The sequence below is a fragment of the Stenella coeruleoalba genome (assembly GCF_951394435.1).
Source record: "Stenella coeruleoalba genome assembly, chromosome: 19".
Classification (NCBI taxonomy): domain Eukaryota; kingdom Metazoa; phylum Chordata; class Mammalia; order Artiodactyla; family Delphinidae; genus Stenella; species Stenella coeruleoalba.
The window spans coordinates 18,966,254-18,987,005 of record NC_137165.1 but is presented as its reverse complement, the minus strand read 5'-3'; the positions used below and the strand labels follow the sequence as shown (position 1 = coordinate 18,987,005).

The window sequence follows — 20,752 nt, the reverse complement described above, 5'->3', positions numbered from 1 at the left end:
CCAGGCCCTATTCCAGGAGGTCTATCCAACATACACTCATGCACAAGAACTCTAAACCGTCCCAAGAAAGTCCAAATTGGAAGAGATATTTGTATCCACACTGCCCACCCTATTCCTCTCCCACTATAGTAATCCATATCGCCTGACTTTTAGGCTCAGAGGGAGTAGAAATGGATACGATTGGAAAAATAGATTAGGGCCAGTCCTTGGAGGGATTTTGTACGTTATCATGTCAGCCAGGGTTCATTGCAGAGAGGTCTGTGGAACCGTAATCCCATCTGGTGGTCATGGATCCAAACATAGACTTGGAGGTCAAGCCAAGAAAGGAGTTTGTGGAGATGCTGTCAGTGCTCTAGCCACATGGCCTCTGTACTCTCTTTTCTTGCTGTCAGGCGCTTCCTGCGAACACCTGTGACTTTCTGCCTCAGAGTAGTCTCTGGGCACAGGGACATCCCAGGCCTGAGCCCCGGGGGCAGGCGGGAAGTTTGGGGTTTGGACACCCCAGGAGCAGCTCTCAACCAATGATAAACAGGAGCAAACAGATGAACGGCCAGCTCCCTCCCCGATCTGGTGTGATTACCCTGCAGTGTGTTTTTCACCATCTCTAGGAGGTCCCCTGCAGTGCTAAGCCCCAGGCACCACAGCAGGAACTGACTCCAAGTTTACCATATACAGTGGTCTTCCCTTCCCTGCCGTACTTCCACAGCCCCCTACTAGGGCTTCCTGAAGTCACTCCCAAGTATACCCTGAAGTCCTAGGCTCTGGCGGGATCCTCTGGAGCACAGAAATGGTGCTTACTATGCCCACTCTTGGAGATTCACAATGTACGTGGGTATATTAAAGGCTCTGAGAAGGCCTGCAAGAAATCAATATGTTTAACTCTGTTTAGCCCAGCATTTTCTAACCTATTTGACCACAGAGGTTTTTTTTCCTTTAAGCATCTCATAGAAATCATGTTTTCTGGAAAATACTTTGGAAAATGCTATGCAGGCATTTTCAGGCACTACTGGAGTCGTGTGTTAGAAAGGCCCAGCGAGCGGTGGGTTGGCCATGGTAGGAACAATCACTATTATCAATGGTAGTTACATCCCACTTTTGTCTGGATGCTGTAGGATCGTGGACTGTCACAGCAATCTTGTGATGGTTAACAGAGATGGTATTCGCACTCTCACGGGTAAGGAATCCGAGACTCAGAGAGACTAAGAGACGTGCCCAAGGTTATACAGCTACTACGTGACAGGCTTAGGACTCCTAACTCCACATCCTCTTTGCAGTGGACTTCCTACTTAGCAGCAGGACTGGGAATAAAATCCACGTTCCCATCATCCTAGTCCAGGGTTTCTCCATCCACCCAGCAGTGAGGGTCAGCCACTGGCCTCCGAAGGTTCCTGTGATTGAGCAGAGGTCAGAAGACCTCCAGGGGAAACAAGAGGAAGTGGGGAGGCCATGGCCATGGGCTGTGCACACTCTTTAGGTATTAGGTCCCTTGTTCTGACTCAGGTGCCCCGACGACTTCAATTCTCTCTCTTTTCTTCCCCTCCCCCAACACACGCCGCTTTATTCATGTACACACTTACTTAGATTTCCAGGCCTGCATGCATTCAGATATCCAAGCATGCATGTGCACACCTGCACCTATATAACATTCGATGCGCGTTGTTCTTATTACTTGTTTTGTTGTCTGTCTTCCCCTCTACACCTGTGGACTGTATAACCCACAGGGTAGGAGCTGAAACTGTCTTTTTCACCATGAAAACACCAGAGGCAAGTACAGTGTCTGGCACAAAGTAGGTGCTCACTAAATATGTATGGAATAAATGGATGCATCAACCCACAGATGTGCAGACTGCGTGTATCTATGTAGCAAACCACAGTGCACACACACATACAGGCACACACACCCCTAGTATGTGCAGGCAAACACACATGCACACGGGAACACAGGCACAGATCGGACCACCAGTACCCCATCCGGAGCCCAAGGTCAGGACATGGACATCACGCCTGCTGACAGGCGTCTCTTGGATGGGATCCAGAGCCTCCCCTCTGGAGAAGGCAGCAGCCATCACTTTGCTATCAGTCTCTGCTCCATTTATGGTTGAAATAAAACGTGTCACCGTTGCTTCACTGGAGAGCAATGTTGACGTGGGAAGAAATGGAGAAATATTGGCCCAGCTTGCGTGCTGGCTCACTGACCTGGGGGAGCTTAAGGCATCAGTGAGTTTGGACTTAACTGCCTTTTTTATTGGGCTTTAATTCACTGGTACTTTTCCAGAGAGAATCCAATAAGCAGATGCAGGGTCGAGCAGTCTCTGGGGCTGCCAGCCCCCCTTGCCCTCTCCCCGCACCCACAGGCCTGTTCTAAACCACTTCTCTGCACGGGATCACCCTTGGCCCTGTGGCGATGGAGGAATCAGCTGTCGACGCCTGTCTCCTCCTCCCTGGCCTCCATCTTTCGCCCCTTGCCAGGCAGCCTCTCCTGTCACAGCTCCCTTCCCCGCAAGGGCATTTCAATTTCATGCAATAACACTGATGGATAGCTTACTCTGTTCCACCCCTTGTGCGGGCTGCTGGGATACAGAAATGAACAAGAAGGCATCTTTGCCCTCTGGGAGCCTGGAATGAAAAGGAGAGGCAGACACATAAATTTCACAGTATAATAGATACCAAACATTAACCCGTGAACAAGGTCTAGTGATTCGGGTAAGGCTACCAGATAGGACGCTTCCACTTCCTCTCAAAGGAGAAGAGAGTTTGCCAGGCAAGGTACTCCCGGGAAGGGCATGCCAGGCAGGTGGAACAGCAGATAGTGGAACACCGTCAGTTCCACTATCAGGCACAGAGGCATGATAGAGCGGAGCGTATCCGGGGCGCGTGCCAGAAGTCCCATGCAGTGGCGTGGGGGAGGGAAGAAGAGAGGCAGCAGGGTTCCGCAGGATGAACTCAAGCCTGGGAGTCGGGAAACCTGGATTCCAGTCCCGTCTTTGCCGCTAATTAGCAGTGTGACTCTGGGCGAGTCATATTCCTTCTCTTCCTCTGTAACATGGAGAGTTTGAGCTCACTGAGCTCAAAGAGGTCCTCTCCCCCCACCCCAACGCCTTCTCATCTTCTTTGCATTGACGTTTCTCTGCTCTCCTAAGGTTCTGACTTAGTTGATCCTGGTTTTGAGTTTCTGTAAAAGAGCTGACCGCAGAAAGCCCAGTACAGGCCTAGTGGGCTCTGAGAATCCGACAGTCTTACAGAGCAGGTGTTGCTGCCAGCCCTTCTCTTGGGGCAGGGGAGGCCCTGGAGTCCCCCTTCTCAGAGCTCTGCCCCGAGTCCTGCAGGCTGCAGGAGCTCTCCCCAGCTAAGTGGGAGAGCCAGGCCAGCGTGGGGATGACATGGTGGAGTGCTCCTTCCTCAAGCAGGGAAACCTGATCTGCATTTCAAAGTTCACCATCCAGAATCATCCACATTCTCAAAACATCGCGTTTAAAAGGATGAGCTTCAGTTATCTGGGAAACTTTTCTCATTTCACCCTATGAATAAGGCATGACTGAAAGCGGGGAAATGCATTGGAAAGCTTCAAAGCTCCGTGCAAATATAAATACTAACGCGCCTTTAGTATAGGGTACAGTATATGTACTATATACGATGGTATAGTACATCCCAGTCTGCCCAGGACGATGCCAGGTTCTCCCTGTTGTCCTGATGTAATTACTAAGAGTGCCCCCACCTTTCACTGTCAAAGGTGCCCTCCTTGGGGCATAAATGTTATAACTGCCCTGGTTGTTAAGCTCTTGAGGCAGGAGTGATAGCAGGGAAGCAGCGTGCTCTAGTGGAAAGGAACGGACGTTCGGTATTAACGCTGACCTGGATGTCAGTCCCACTCTACCTTGGATACCTGACTGAACCTTTCTGAGCTCAGCTTTCTTGTGTGTAAAATGGGAATCTAACACCTCCCACGCTGAGTCTTTCAGAGAAATAAAGGAGACATTGCCTGTAAGCACCTAACACGTATGTGCTCAGTATATCTTCCCTCGGCATCTATGTCCTCGGCAACCCCATAGTGCTCAGTGCCGGGCAGAGGAGATTGGATGTTGAATGCAAGAATGAAGGGGTCCACCAGTCAGTCAAGCCCAGAAGCAGAAGTTGGGGCTGCTCTCCCCACAGTCCAGCTCCCTCTTCTGTCGAATGAGCTGAGACGTCCAGAGAACTGGGAGTCTTCTACTGCGGACGGAGGGTTTGATCCTTTCACAGCATCTTCGCCCCCATCCTCCGTCCCAGAGCCTTCTCATAGCGCTCGCATTGATTTCTCTCTGCTCTTCCACTTTTTTTTTTTTTGCGGTACGCGGGCCTCTCACTGCTGTGGCCTCTCCCGTTGTGGAGCACAGGCTCCGGACACGCAGGCTCAACGGCCATGGCTCACGGGCCCAGCTGCTCCGCGGCATGTGGGATCCTCCCGGACCGGGGCACGAACCCGTGTCCCCTTTATCGGCAGGCGGACTCCCAACCACTGCGCCACCAGGGAAGCCCTGCTCTTCCACTTTTAACCTCCATTCAGCTTCTCCTTTTCTCTTTCTTCCTCTTTGGTGGTAGTGATGGGGGCCAGGGCCGCTCTTCATCTCCATTCCAATGCCTAGCCTGAGAGATCAATATAGACCTTACCCGGCCTTTGTATTTGCCCAGGTCCCTCATTGTTTCCCGAATGCCTGTTGGCAACAGTGTTTTATTCTTGGGGACACCGGCACTTAGGGACCATGGATCTGAGTTTGGATCCTGACCCCTGCTTATGGGCTTAAAGGGCTGATTTGGGGATGATAATTTGCTTATGGTAGAACGTCTTGTAACCTCTCAGAGTCTAAGTTTTCCATCCTTAAAAGGGACATAATAACACGTAAGACCACGATGAGGATTAAATACATAACTGTGTAAGCTGTCTCGCACAGCACTTGGCCTTAACCCAGAATCAGGGTCTTCACAGTCCGGCCCAAGCCACCTTTCCCATCTCATGCTCCACTTCCTCCGCTCACAGCGCCACAAATTAAAATTCCAGCCGTGGTTTCTAGTTCCACCGTCAGCAGACTGAGCCAGCCCAGACCCATCTTCCACTCCATGCACATAGACATGCAGAACAAAGTACAGTTTTTTTAAAAATCTTTAATGCAGAGCTAAGCTCGAAAGAAAAGGAAACTTCAGGTGCCGGAAATGAGAAAGCCCTGGAACCAAGATGCCTTCATAAAGCCAGGACCCAGGAATAGCCATCTCTCCACCAAGGGGTCTGGTGGCATGTGTGTGTGTGTGTATACAAGAGTGTACACGTGTGTGCATGTGTGTACACGTGCTCTGCTCAACTCAGATAAAATCCCCTGAATACCTACCGTGTGCACTCCCCAAGCTGGACACAGGGGATCTGGCCCACAGTCCCCTCCCTCCACTGGAACGTCAGAGTGCATCCCCAGGAGGGCAGAGACCCTTGGGGATATATTCACTGCTGTTCCAAACACTTGCCCCATATTCTCATTTAACTGCATGACAGATTTGCAAGGTGGAGGGTATTACAAAGAAGAACTGAGGAAGGGAAATTAACTAACTTCTAGGTCGGGACAGAGCCAGCATTTGAAACCAGACAATTTGAGTCTGAACTCTTGTGTTTAGGTGCCCTGGTGCATAACCTCGTACCAGAGAGTAGGTGTGCAAAAATGTTTGTTGAATGAAAACCCGAATGAGTGGCCGGGAGGGGCTCCCAGAGCAGTTCAGGATGCTGTGGTCAGGGTCGGACTGAGCAGGCCCAGTCCAGGCAGCACTGACCTGCGAGGGGCCCCGCGTCCAGCCCAGCTCTCTGTAAAGGGTGCCAATTTCAAATGAAATGGACTCCCCTGGCCTACAGGTGCTTGAGAGATGGTTCCTCCTGTCTCAGGACGGTTGCATCGGGCCCCACTTCCTCCGAGGCTCCTCTCAATTTTTTTTCCCCTCCCCACTGTGCATCTGGCTCTAATTCCTTTCCTGGGTCGCATTTGGTGGTTACCACTTATGTTCTAAAACGCGCCATTAGGCATCTGATGTATGGTGTGTTCGGTGGGTGACCGCACCGGTGCTCCAAGCCGTTCGTGGAAATGAAGAGGCTGCCACCGTCTGCCGCGAGCACCGCCTGCTGACAGCGGCTGCCAGTCGGCCCCCTGGGGGTCTGTGGGCCCAGATGGGGGAGGACAGACTGTCCCCCCAGCCTCACAGGTCCCCCCAGCGACACGAGCCCTGGAGTGAGCAGGTCTGACTCCACATTTAGCTTAGCATCCGTTCGCTTACCTGGAACCCATTTATTACATACTCAGCTGTGTACCAGGCAAGATGAGGGTGCCTTTCCTGCCCTGTGGAGTTCACTGTGTATGACTCCAGGCCCGATCCAAACAAGCTTAGGGTCTGAGGTGGGGTCATAGCTGTAGCCAAGCGGGTCTGGGGCCCATGGGGGCTGCCAAGGGGAGACTGTGTCCTGTCAACGTGGACACACAGCTCTCCAGCACCGGGTACCTCTACAGCAACAGCAATGAACTGGGGCGTGGAGAGCCCCAGCAGTTACTCCTAGAAATTGCTTGGGACCCCTCTAGAATCCTGGGATGTTATCAATGGAAGTGTTCCCATAGATTTTTTTTTCCTGCCTTTTAAGCCAGGCTGACCCATTCAGACACCCCTCCCTTAGCCATCCCTAAGATGTGGCCTCCAGTGGTAGCTGGTGAATGAGACAGGCCTTCAAGACCATCCCTTTCTCTCCAGGGGACCCTGTCTTTCCTTGGGCTCATCTCCCCCTTAAGTAGTAATAACCCTAATGAGCATGGCTGTCTAGATGCCAGGCACCCAAGCTCATTTAATCCTATGGGGTAGGTCCGGCCTCCCATTTTCCAGATGAGAAAACTGAGGCTCATAGGGGTTGAGTGCCTTGCTCAGGTTCAAACAGCTAGTCAGCAGTGGCATATGGCTCAGAGCCTGAAAACTCAGCCTGCTTTCCACACCTGCAATTCCTCTTCTTGACTTGGATCCTTTCCTCACTCCACGCCCCTCCCCCCAAGTCTAGCGGCCTTCCTAGACACCTCGGGTACTCTAGCCCCAGCATCTCCCACTGTCTGGAATGAGGGTCTCTGGCTCCAGTTCATGGCTCTGGAGGATCCAGCTCTCCTCCAGACCCTCTGCCAGTACAGGACAGGCTTGCCCAACACCCCCACTCGAGGAGAAGGGTGAGGGTCCTGACCAAGGTTATATCTGGTTCAGGCCCCTGCTCCTGGAGTACCCTCCTGGGTGGCGGTGTCGAGGATGCGCAGAGTATTTGCATAAACGCTTCTAGGGACAGGGAGCTCACTGTCTCCCAACACAGCCCATTAGATTCATCTCTGTTCAATAATGAACATATATCAGCTTTTAATTATGAAACAATTTTAAACATATACAAAGTAAACAAGACAGTATATGAACCCCATGTGCCCACCATCCAGATCCCACAATATTAACATTTTGACATTCTTGTTTCCCCTGTTCCTCTGTTCACCCCTATCCCTCGCTTAAGGACGATGATGATGATAATGGTGATTTAACATTTCCTTTTGTTGTTGTAAAATGTATGTATACTGAAATGCACCTATCTTACCTGTATTGTTTTGACAAATAGATACACTTGTGTAACCCATACCCCTGGGATATAGAATATGTCCATCTCCCCAGAAAGATTACTGTGGCGTATTTTAATTAAGTTCTTTCCCTATGTCCAACCCAGATCTTGGCACTATTCTCCATGGCAGTACAGAATAAGTCTATTCTCTCTTCCAAATGATATCCCCTCAAACATTTACAGATCGCTTTCATGATCCGCCTTAAGTCTGCTCTTTTTCCATTTTAAATACCCCCACTTCCTCCGCCATTTCTTCTTTGTTCTCAGAAGACAGGGGAACTGGCTTCTGACATTGATAAAAGGAACCCTGATTTCACCCTCACCAAATCTCTCCCCGGCCCATCCAACCTGAAGTCGTGAGCTCAGGCAGAGGTCTTGGCCACTTGCTTAAGTTCCTGCTTCGGAGAAAGCTGGCTCCTGGGGGGAGCCACACAGGAGTCCTAGCTTTATACAGTTTTTGATCAGCTACGTTGTGTGCAAATTTCTTTCTTTATAAAACAAATTGCACCATTATTCTTTCAGTCATTCTCTTTGAAGTTGATCATTCAACAAAATTCTACTGAGTACCTATGCTAAGCTAGGCTCTGCATAGAGCCCTTGGATAAATAGGTAAGACATAGTCTCAGAGTTTGGGGATGAAGCAAAAATAGACAAATAAATGAAAGCGTTAATTTATTCAGCATTCATTGGTTTTCTGCTAAGTCCCTCGAACTAGGGCGGATACAGGGAATATGGTAGCGAAGAAGATGCTCACCCCTGCAGAGACTTGCAGTGGTGACAGCTGACAGCGCTCCCTGAAGCTTACAGGGCTTGAGAGGAGGAAATTAACTGGATATTTTCAAGGTAGAACCTATAGGACTTAAACATGCAGAGAGCTGCTGACCTGCCCCCCTCAATTCTCTGATTTGGTGGATCAGCGTTGTAGAATTTCAGTTGAATTTTGGGGACATAGCAAAGGCTCATACTGTTAATCAGTGACACCCCTGGGCCATCCTGGAGAGCCTCAAGCCGTCGCTCTGCCATGTCTAGGAAACAGTTGGCAGTCATGTGGTTTCACGTCCTGACTGGCAATTAGTCTAATTTATACTCAGACATGTTAGAACATGCTCAGGTGCAAATCCTAGATTTTGCCCCATTGCTGAGAAATAGTAACCTGGATTTCTTTTTGTCACTCACATAGTGGGATACAGAAAGCCCAGGTTTCTTAATCGGACAAAAGGGTGGAGCTCCTGGCTCTACCTCTGACTTGCTGCATGACCTTAGGCCAGTCGTTTGACCTCCCATGGATTCTGTTTCTTCTTCTCTAACAATGGGAACAATAGTAGGGTTCCTGGGTGGTTTGCATGGGAAGTGCATTTAAGCTCCTGGCATGGCATCTGACATGTAGTAGGCATTCCGTCTCAATTATTAGAGAAGATCTGAAGCTATTACCAGGGACCTCTAAAAGCACTCACCAAACAGGTGCTTACCCCCCTCACACCCCAGAAGAACAGACAGTTGACAGGGCTGGAGAGACAGCAAAGCCTATTAAGGAACTTGCATTTGATCCTCCAAAAAGCTCTTCAGACCTCACTCGGGGTTGGTACCGACATCATTAATTTTGGTCCCCAGGGCATCTCTGTGAGGCAGGTGCAGCCAGTCCACTTGACACATGGGAAGGCAGACTCACCGAACCAGAAGCTGGAAGCGCCTGGACTTCATTCCCATCTGACCCTGAGAGGTGTTACTGTTGCCATTCTTCAGATGGAGGAGTCAGAAGGTCAGAGAAAATAAGTCACTGGCCCGAGGTCACATGGCTCAGGACTGGTAGAACTGGGATCCCCGCTTGGATCTGTGTCCATAAAAAAGCCTGTGATCTTTCACTTCTCTGTGATGCCTCTTGCCAGTAACTCACTCTCTCTGAGCCTCAGTTTCTTCATCTGTAAATGGGACAATAGTGTCTATTTTGCAAGCTTGTGAGAACAGCCTGTCATGCCACTTTCATCATGAATGTCTTTCTTCCGATCTTCATCTGACTTGTCTGGAGCAGGGCCCAGACGAGGGTGAGGCAAGCGAGGCATCCGGGGTGCAAAATTGAAGGAGGCGCTCACTCTCAGCCCCCGGAAGTGAGAGGCTCCTTAAATTCTGTGCCCGAGGCACCTCACCTACCTCATCCTAGTCCAGGCTCTGATTTGGAGGTGAGGAGGTGCGATGGGCTTGGTGGGGGAGTGTGGAGAGGACGGGAAAGATTGGGATAGGTCATGCTGATATCAAAGCAGTAGCTGAAAACTGGCCCTCTGAGAACGTGCAGAAGCTCAACAGGACCGAAGGGTTAGAACAAATACTACACAGGCGGACCTTGCTTCGTGTTCATTGTTCCTCAAGAGCTGCGTTCTGTAAACTGATGTGTGGGAATCAAGGATGGCCTTACAGCTGCTCCATCGCCTTGATGATCTAAAGCTGTTTTTTCTCCGTTTCTACCCTGACAGCGAAGGGGAGTGTCCATGTCTTATTTATCTTTGTATTCGCAGGACCTCACAGAGTATTTGACATGTGATAGTTGCTCATTAGATGTTGAATGAACTAAAATTCTTTGTCTTTCATTCTGAAAGCCCCTAATCATCTCAGGTCCTTTGATCCTTTGATCCTAAGTCAAGGAACTGTGGTACCATGAAAATTACAGTTGCCTGGGAGTCTAGTCCACCAGTCTGAAACAGAAAAACATAAGGACGGTCAAGAAATATTAGCCCAACGTTAAAAGCTCACAAATGGCAGAATTGGTATTTGGTTCCAAAGCTTATGCTTGCTCCACCAGAGTGCAGGGGGGCAAGTCTAAGCAATTTTTTTAATATACAAAGTCCTACCTCTGCCTGTGTCACCAACTAGAGTCCCTTCTGCCTAAATCCCCAAAACTGTGGCCCTGCTTAAAACTTCCCCAACTATCAGGCATTGCCCTTAACTACAGAAACACTGGCACCATCAGCAGAGCTTACATTCTTCCAGCACAAGGAGGGTAAATAGGATTCAACTCACTTGCCAACTCTTAATAGTGGCAGCCAGAATTACTGGGCTGAAAAAAAACCTGTGAGACTCAGAGGGAAAGAGTGCTGTGATCCATTAGTTATGTCTGCTGTGGACCTCGGAAGGAGAGTGGTATTGTGCATGCTGTGTATCTGCCAGCTGGTCTTAATTCCACACTTCAGGAAAGCAATCTGATTAAACTGCCCTCCGCACTCAGGAATCTGGGATGCCTTTAAACGTTCATAATGCAGGCTTTGCTACTGAGATTACATGCTACTCAACCTCCAAGACCAGCCATGGGGAAGAACTAGAAGACAACGACATCCTCTGAGCAGTTCCTGGAGAAGCTGAAATATATTTTTAATGAGAAAACATGAGATCAGTAAGAAAGTGACATGAGGATTTTCGTGCCGTGTGGGTAGTTACCTGTTTGACCTTTTCTTGATCAGCTTTTAGAATCAACCTGCCTTGGGACTGTTTTCAGCCCTGGCATTAATCGGAACATCTGCTTTACTTCTGTTATCATAAACCATCGTTTGGTTTTTACCCATGCATTGTTTTCCATGCAACCCTGTAGAATAATGTGATATTAACCAGGAACACAATAGAACACATTTCTGATCCCCACCTTTCCCCTCCCCCATCCCACACCTGCTCAAAGAAGGGCGATTCCCAGAAGGTGTGTAGTAAGGCAGGTGCAAGGAATGACATGTGTCTTATCTCAGGGTGGGTCATCCAGGTATAAAACACTCACAGTGGGATGGGAAGCCCGCCCAAGCCCCCTGGGATAGGTGCTGGGAAGGTGGGGGAAAGGTGAGGTTCAGCTGAGCAGCCAGGCTGATACAAACTTCTTATAGAGGAATACCCAAGGAATGTTCCAGAAGGAATCTGGGCACGGCCACAGGAAAACCAAATGGGCACATATTCCTGTAAGTCCAGCAGACAGCAGTTAGAAGAGGGCACAGGGCTGTAGTCACAGGATCAGGAAGGCAGCTGTAAAAAGAACTCATAACAGGACCAGGAACCCAGAAATCACAGCGTGTAGGAGCTGAGATTTCAGAACTTGGGTGCAGAATCCCTACTACAAACAATTATCTTAACTAATGTCACTAGGTAGGTACCCTCTGCCAGGCACTTCCCATCCATTATCTCGTGAGTAATCAGAACGTAGACTAAGATGTGCCCCGCTGTGGGGCTCTGCACCCCGGAAGGGCCGAATGTGGCAGAACTCAGGGCTACATCCCGGTCCATCTGGGTGGCTGCACCTTGAACACAGCCCTGCCTCCAGTCGCCTCTGCCTGGGAGCTGGCGCACACTGGGGCATCAGGAATCGTGTCAGCAGGGTTAGAAGGAAGGAATGGGGGCAGCAGAGGGACATGGTACCAGGCTGTGGACGGTTTGTGCCCGCTCTCTCTCCTTCACTTTTTCTGAGCCTCTGCCCTCCTCGAAGGCAGGGAACCCCTCCTGAGTCCTGCTTCCCGCGTCTGAGGACAGCCAATGGGATGGTCTTTGCAGTGAGCCTTGGCTTGCTAGAAATGTGCTCTTTTTCTTAACCCACCTGCCTTGGCCCTATATCCCTAAGTTGGGCTTGGTGACCTGCTGGCAGTGTGCGGATCAGAGAGCCGGGCTTGGGGGGTTGGCGGGGGGTCCACTGAGACTGACACTGGTTTCCTTGGAGGGAACCAGTTGCCAGCTCTTCTCAGTCGCTGCATGTGTGACTTAGTGATTTTCAACTAGCTGCGAGCTCAGCTCCACTATTCATTGTGCACAACGTCTGGCACATAGTAGGTGTTCAGCCAGGATAACCTGACTCCAAAGACTTCCACAAATCCTGCCCACCTCTTAGTAGAGCCCATCACTGTCTACCTGGGGAGGGGTTGGGGAGGGGTGTTTGGTTCCGGAAGCAGAAGAGAGCTGGAGTGATAGGCTGGTAGGCAGGGCTCAGCGGGCACCACTGGCCTTCCTGACACCACCATGGCCCTGTTAAGCCCAGGAGCCAACCTAAGGGATCTGTCTCAACGTGCTAAGTACCACTGGTTTCAGCAGCCCTGTCCCTGAGAGAATTCTGTATCAGTCCCCACAGTACTTGGTACCACGCAGGATCATTCTGCAGGGCCACCCTCCCTACTAGGTGGTCCCTAAAGAGTTGATTCATGTCTGCATTCCCAACGCCTGGGGAGGTGCTAGAACACGAGAGACGTTGTGTAGATGCAACTGAATGGACGAGCCACAAATGTGGTCCCAGATGGAACAACATCTCAGATTCCATTTCTGCAGGCAAATAGCAACTCTTTCGCCTCCCCTGCTCCTTCAGGGCTTAGACAGGATACAGGCCACAAACAAGAACGTTCTCTGCCTGGCCCGAGGATTTGTTTTTCTATGAAGTGCTTTCAGATCCATGACAGCCTTTTTGATCTTTATGACAGTTCTATCGGAAGTTGTTCTTACCAGCATTTCGAGGATGAGAGATCAAGATTCAAGATGAAATGACTTCCCCAAATCAGGGCAGAGCCAGTATTGGAAGCTGGGGCTGCCTCGTTCCCAATTCCATGCTTGACTTTTTTCTTGCACCCAGACACCTGCCCGTTAAGTGCCTACTGTGTGCCAGGTACGGGACCAGGCACTGGGAACCCAGAGGTGGAAACGACGCAGCCTGTACTGCCCACAGGAGACAGGCAGTGGAAGACCCCAGCAGAAAGAGCAACCAACTCATCCTTGGGTCCCCTTGGAAACTTCCATCATGCCCAGACTCCCCTCCCCCGACCTGCCAAGCTGCAGTCTAACTTGAAAGGCTTCTAGCTCCCCACATCCCACTTCATGACCCCAGGTCAGGCCCAATTTGGGGTGCTCACATGAGATGCCAGGAGGGATTCATTGGCGGGGGTCTGGCATTTCAAATGACACTCCAGGTGCCTTCAAGTTGCCCCTGTGCCTCTGTGAGCCGTACCCCTAGAGAACATTTGCTCACAAAATGTGTGACTTGAAGGAGAGCGCTCAGAGTCACCTGTCGCTCCCCTCCGTGCTGTTTCCCCAGCTCACAGATTTGCAGTCACCTGATGCTCTTTTCTTCTGTGTGGGGCTCACACATCTCTTCCCGCGTGGTCTGAAGCTCTCTGGACAGTTGCCCAGCAGAAAAGGCCCAGGCTGTGCTTCAGGCTTGGAAGGAGGAGACAGGCGGGCTTCTTAGTGAAACTGGCACAACAAATGTCACACCCTGGCAGATGGGTGCAGGGGCTCGAAGGAGGGGGATCGCAGTACCATAGTATACGCTCAAAGAATGCTAAGGGTTCTTTGAGCGACCCATACATATAAAGGGAAAAGTCAGGCGAACCACTCTCTAGCTATAGGGCCTTGGATGAGGTATTTAGCCTCGCAGAGCCTCAATTTCTCATCTGCAAATTGGGGAGAATAACACCTACATCTGTGGGCTGTGTGAGCCTTAAAATATAGAAGGTGTATAAGCAATCAGCATAGTGCCTGCCTCGTGGTAAATGCCCAGTGACTGTACATTCTTCTTTCCCCTTCAAAAAGGAGCCCGGAGAAGAATGATATTAATGATGTCCTAAAAGAGACCGGTCGGGAAGCGGGGAGAAGTGTTTGCCCACTTTCCCCTCATCTCCTTCATTCCCAAGGACCACAACAGCCATGCGGAGGTGCTTTCATGGGTATCCATGAAATGGATGAAATCGCCTTTTTAATCTCATTGTGGGGAAAAGGAAGAGTCATGCAACAGTCCTTGGAACACGATAGGTGGTCAGAAATTCCTGTTGCAGGAAGAGATGAATAAGCAAGGAGATTTCTTAACGAGATGCCGTCCCTGCCTTCAAAGAGCTGACCGTCTATGGCGGCCTCCTCACGCACACATCCCTCTGCCGTACTTCATTTTCAAACACGTTCCTTGCAACTTCAGAAAACAAAAGACAGCTTCATTTTGTTTACTGGAAGCCTGGTAACCCATTTGACAGACTGTCTCACTTCCCCATGTGTGAAATGTGTTGGAGGAGTTTGACGGAGAAGAACAGAGCAGATGAAACAGTGGGCTTCAGCACGTCCATTATTTTGAAAGCAGCCTAATGAGAAATTTCAGCGACTCACTGGGAGGAAAGTTCATTCAACTCAAGACTGAGCTTTAGAGGCCTTTTGGAGCAGCACAATTTCATTTCCTTCAAGTGTAATAAGCAAGAAGAGACAAGGAGCCCACTGCTTAGGAGAAGCCCTAAAGGTCAGGATTAATGAAGGGTTGGGAGGTTTGAAGACTGCAGGCCCAGTTGTGTGCTAGTAAGCGGTTATTTCAACAGTCCTTAAGGGAGCTTATACATAATTTATTTTCTTAAGCAGGTACATGGTGTTGAAATGTTTGCACTACTAATTGGACCAGAAAACTGTGCCTTCGTGGGTATCTGCCGTTCCTAACCGTTCCCAGCAAGGGCTCCGCGTTGCATTTCCCAGGCTCTGTAAGGCGGGGTGCCCCAACAGGTCATACCGAGCCTAGAGGCTGGTACCCAGGCCAGCTGGAGTTGCCAATCTTTCTTATTCCTGGATACAGTACCCCGGCGAGGGAAGCTTAGCCGTAATCTCCAACCCCTGGCGTGTGCAAAGAGAAAGCTTTAGAGGAAGAGCGTAGACCCAAGCCCAGGTCTCAACTCTGCTCCCAAACTAGCTGTGTGACCTGGGGCAGGACGCTTCACCTCTCTGAACCTTAGACTCTCCACATGCAAAATGAGACATCTGGGCAGGAAGATTTTTGGCAAAGATGACTTTCACCCTGGAATCTCTACTTACCGGCTCTATGACCTGGTTCAGCCTCTCTGGGCCTCAGTTTCCTTATCTGTAAGACAGGGGTGATAATACCAAACTCATAGGGCTGCTGCAAAAATTAGTGACAACAGATAAAATGTGAATGGTGCTCCAGAGAGGGTAGCAAAGCCAGTCTGTGACATCGGGGCTATTCTTAGACCTACTGGAAGGCAGTGAGACCCTCTCCCCATCCCCACACCCAGGTTTCTTTTATCTAGAACGTGCCAACTGTGGACAATTATATGCCAACAGATTGAATAACCTAGAAGAAATGGACAAGTTTCTAGAAACATATGGCCCACCAAAACTGAATCAAAAAGAAATAGATCATTTGAACAGACCAATCACTAGAAGTGAAATAGAATCTGTAGTTTAAAAAAAAAAAAAAAAACTCCCTGTAAACAAAAGTCCAGGGCCAGAGGGCTTCACTGGGGAATTCCACCAAACATACAAAGAATAACTTATACCGATCCTTCTCAAACTCTTCCAAAAGACTGAAGAGGAGGGAACTCTCCCAGAGTCATTCTATGAAGCCACCATCACCCTGATACCAAAAGCAGACAAAGACACTACCAAAACTGAAAATTACAGGCTAGAACGTGCCAGGTTCAGACTGGCGGTGGCTATCCACTCCACCAGTAACCAGTTACAATTCAGTTATTGGAATCCAAATGTGGATTTTCAAAGTGGATTTTGTGCATCAAAGTATGTCCCCTTCCTACAGAACTCCATGGCCCCAGCGATCTCATTGGCTGCCCTGGGCTTTCAGCAACAGGCTTGACATTCTTAAGGAATAAACAGTTAGTGGCACATGGCAGTTTCCATCCCCTATAACTACTTCAAGATGAGCTTAGTATCGTGGGGACGTAAGCAGAGAGGACAGGACTCCTCAACCCCACCCCCATTCTTCAATTGATGACTGACCTCCCCCGTAACCCCAATAATTTCTCTCTCTTTTGCTGAAAAGGACCTAGTATGGATTCATGACTCGTGAAGATGTCTATCATGTAATCTTCCAAACATATCCGCTTGCATTCTCTCATTTAGGCGTTACAACCATGTGGCAAGATTATCTTGCTCAATTTTCAGATGAAGAAACTGGAGTTGGGAAAAGTAAATGCCATGTTCAAGGCCACGGACTTGACAGATAATGAGAAATCTGCTTTGATACCTTCTTGTCTGGCTCGAAATTTCAGTGTTCCTTCCTTGGTGGTAAAGTCACACCCATGAGTCCCAGCTCTACTACCTACCTCTTCACTAAGTCTCAGTCTTCCCAACTGTAAAATGGGCATGTGATAATAAGATGCTTCCCCATCAGGGTAGTTGAGACCATAATTAGGAATGCTATAACTCCTATGAAAATGCCAAGCAGGGACCAGCACAGAGTAGAGGCTCAGGAACTGTTGGTTTTCTTCCCTCCGACTTCACAGGGCCATTGAGAAAGTTGAAGCTGCCCACGTGCCATCTCTGAACTGTAACACACGGTACCAGTGTGAGCAATGAAACTGATGGTCATGGGGCCCACCTTTATCTCAGGCTTCCCCCTACAACCGCCCCATCACTCCTGGAGATCCAGGTTTGAAACGTGCACCGTTAATTCTTACAAACCGATTCAGCTAAGGACAATTCTAGACTCTTAGCAACCTTGCAAATCCAGCCCTGCCATCCACGACGGGGCTGTCAGCACTTTCCGAGAAGCGCCTTGGAGAATGGCAGGTCTGAAGAAGCAGCAGGCTCAACCTAAAAGTCTAGACTTAAATAAATTGTATTTTCTGGCTGGCGGCGATAAGGCATAAATTGGAAGCGCATGTTACACTTACACGTCATTATGCATCGAAATGGGGAAGGGGAGCGGCATCTTGTCCCAAATTTGTAGCAAAACTGCACTGTGTGTACATAGCTCTCAGGCCTTTGATGTTGAGCAGAGAGGAGAGTGATCCTCTCCGAAAAGCCCAGGCAGGAGCGGCTGAGAAGGAGGCCAGCAGAGAAGTGCAGTGAGCGTGAGCCCGCCTGTCTCTGAGCCCCTTCTCCTGCCTCTGAGCCCCTTCTCCTGCCTCTGCAAAGGTAAACTGTCTTTCCTCTAATAAATACCTTCATGGAGAAGCAAGCAAAAATGCTTAGGAGCAATCAGTTAGGAAGCTGAGAAGGCCAGAGCAGAGAAAGAGAGGGAAGGGGGTGGGACAAGATGTCAGCGTGAGCTCCCGCCAGAACCAGCAAGGCTGCCCAGCACCAAAGGGCACCTCCCAGAGGTGGGCAGGGGGATGGGAGTAGCAACAACTTGGAGCCCATTCATTCATTCATTCCACAAAACAGACACAGCCCCGCCCCCTCCAACAAACAATCGCGTGAATCGCCATCTAGTTACACGCTTTGATGTGTGCTATAAAGGAAAATACTGGGAGTGTGAGGTTATAAAACAAGAAGCAGTAGCAGGGCTTGTACAGTCCCCATAATACTTGCACATAGTAGGAGCTCATGCATATGAATATTGATTGGCTGATGGAAAAAGCAAGGCAGAGAGGAGCAGCGTATGGCTCAGAAACATCCCAGTGACAATGTCAACATGCTCAGAAAGATCGCGTGTGTTAGAGTCAGACAGACATGGCTTTGAATCTCAGCTTCTCTACTTAATAGCTGTGTGACCTTAGGCAAGTCGCTTAACCTCTCTGGGCTGTGGTTTCTTCCTCTGCATAATGGGAGGAACAGTACCCACCCATGTTTACTGTTGCACGTGATAGCTGCCGTGGTGAAAGAGCAAGGGGCACAGTGAGGAGGGATGTCATATAACTTGGTCCAGGAGCACGGGAAGGTATCTTGCAGGAGGAGATGCATCAATCCAGTCTTGGAGAACAGAGGCTGCCCAGGCAGAGAACTAGATGTTGTCCAGGCAGAAAGAGGAATGAGAGGGGTTACAGGTGGCAGCAGCAGCAACTAGAAAACCGCAAGTACTATGTGAACCAACAGGACACATCCAGAGGTGCTGCAAGTTGTTTGATCTGCTCCACCCACCCACTCACTCACTCGTTCATTCATTCATTCATCCACTTGACATATATTTCTGGAACACCCCCAGGTGCCAGGCCCTGTGCTAGATTCCTCGATGTACATGCAGAGGTAGTCTCTGAAGCCATGGAGCTTCTCTTCTAGTGGATTCTCGTGGACTCAGATGGGAAGAGGAGGATAGAGCAGGCAGAGAGCATCATAGAAAACTGGGTGTGGAGGGAGGGACCTTACTGTAAGGGGGATGGGCAGTCCTGGTGGATTTTAAGCACAGGCTTAATATAATAGGTTTGCATTTCTGAAAAAGTGAGCCACAGTGAACTTAGAGGAGGGGCTGGAGAAAGTTGTCTGGAATCCGGGAGCCTAGCTGGGAAACTGCAGCATCCCAGGCAAGAAATGATGGGGGTCCTAAGTTAAAGCAGTGCAGAAGAGAGAAGGCAAAATTCAAGTCGGATGTAGAGGCAGTGTTGACGGGCCCTGCCGGCTAATTGCATGTGGGGGTAAGGAAGAGGAGGTGTGGGCAGCCGCTCTGAGGGTCTGGCGTGAGCCCCTAGGCAGGTGGCAATGCTGTTCCCCGGGACACGGTGTACCGGAGAACCATCCAGTGGGGCACAGAGGCTGAGGAAGATTTGATCCCACGGGGACTTGCTGAGTGTCGGGGATCCATGGGTCCCCCTGAGGCCACGCTTAGCAGGCAGTGGGATCAGTGTGTCTGGAACCCGAGAGAGAGCTTGGGGCTGGAGGCGCAGATTAGAGGGTCAAGAGGATACAGATAATGCCGGACACTTGAAAGGCGCGTTCCTGCCCAGGGCGGGGGTGTGGTGTACAGAGGGAGAAAAGAGCAGATCCCACTGCAACAAAAGCCAAAGGTGTCCAGATGTGTTCTTTGATGCCAGAGTCCCACTTGGCAAAAGTCAGGCCATTAGCCAGGGGCGAGGAATCATTGTCGCCAGGAGGGTTGATTGTGACGGGCAGTGGGGACTCTAGCCTGCTGTTGGATTTCTGGGGTCTCCCCAGTCTCTGGAGCCCAGTCTGAAGTCACCCATGTGCTTCTCTCTCTCTCTTCTCTCCTTCAGGTGTTTACAAAATATGGGAAGTGTTACATGTTTAACTCAGGCGAGGATGGCAAACCTCTGCTCACAACAGTCAAGGGGGGGACAGGCAACGGGCTGGAGATCATGCTGGACATTCAGCAAGATGAGTACCTGCCCATCTGGGGAGAGACAGGTGAGCTGGGCCAGGGACTGGGGCAGTGGGTGACGGTGGAGGGGTGCGGACTCTGAAAGACGTTTGCCTCGGGTGGGCTGTCTTGGCCCACCTGGTGAAGGACTGCTGTCTGTCAAGGGGTTAGTGACATGACAGTCAACATAAGGATGTCCCTGGTATGGACTGCAATGATGCCCTGGGTTACCTTGGATTTCACTAGGTGGGAGCGGGCAGATGATGGGACCACTGGAAAGGGAAGGCAGGGAGGAAGGTTGGAATTAACAAGTATGGATGGGGAGGTAGGTGGCTTGGTTTCAGGAGAAGAGGAAGGGGTGAACCAGCTCCTTCCTCTACCACCAGCTTGAATATCCCAGCCCAGCTAGCAGGCCCAAGGGAAAGGAAAGCAGACTCCTCCCACTGAGGGAAGGTGGAGAGGCTGCTGGAGAACTGAAGCGCACAGACACAGGGGCCTGGCACCATGGCTGCCCATGTGTACAGTCCCCAAAGCTTATTTCATGCATCCAATTATGCATTTATTTATTCAGCAAACTATTCATTAGTCACGTATGCTATCTCAGGCTTTGCACATAAATAAGGAAATTAAATTGAAAAAGACCAAGCCCTTGATCACAGCCTAGAGGAGGAGACGCAGAATCCAGTGGGACGTGAGGGTCCTGCGTGCTGCGGCAGGACAGCGGCCTTCGCCTGGGAGGAGGGAGGGTTCAGGGAAAACATGGGGTACTTGCACGGGGTCTTGAGATTATCCTGGATTACACAGGTGGGTCCTCATAAGAGGGGTGCAGGAAGGTCAGACAGAGAAGGCACGTGATGACGGAAGCAGAGGTTGGAGTGATGCGGCCAGTAAGCCCAGGGATGCTGACCGCCTCTAGAATCTCAGCAGGTGGAGAGAGTAAAAAGGGGCCCAAGCATGGGACACTGGATGCCAAGGAGACCCAAAGTGAGATCAACGCTGGGTTCAGGGCGAAACGGGGGGGACGGGGGAGGGGGTCTAGAGATGGGCCTGGGAGGGGCCTCAAAGAGGGATGAAGGGAGAGAAGATTCCAGCAGGACAGAGGCTTGGGCCCTCAGGTTGGCGCCGAGGAGAGGTTGGAG

General features: G+C 50.2%; 1 protein-coding gene across 1 annotated transcript in view; it reads left to right on the top strand.

Moving 5' to 3' along the window:
• The window catches only part of ASIC2 (acid sensing ion channel subunit 2), a gene marked incomplete at its 3' end in the record, with an annotated part of 239,343 nt that overhangs the window by 139,977 nt on the left and 78,614 nt on the right, over window positions 1-20,752 (top strand). Inside the window, exon 2 of the mRNA XM_079905381.1 lies at window positions 19,510-19,660. Coding sequence (XP_079761507.1) covers window positions 19,510-19,660 — 151 coding nt within the window. The remainder of the gene's footprint in view (window positions 1-19,509; window positions 19,661-20,752) is intronic.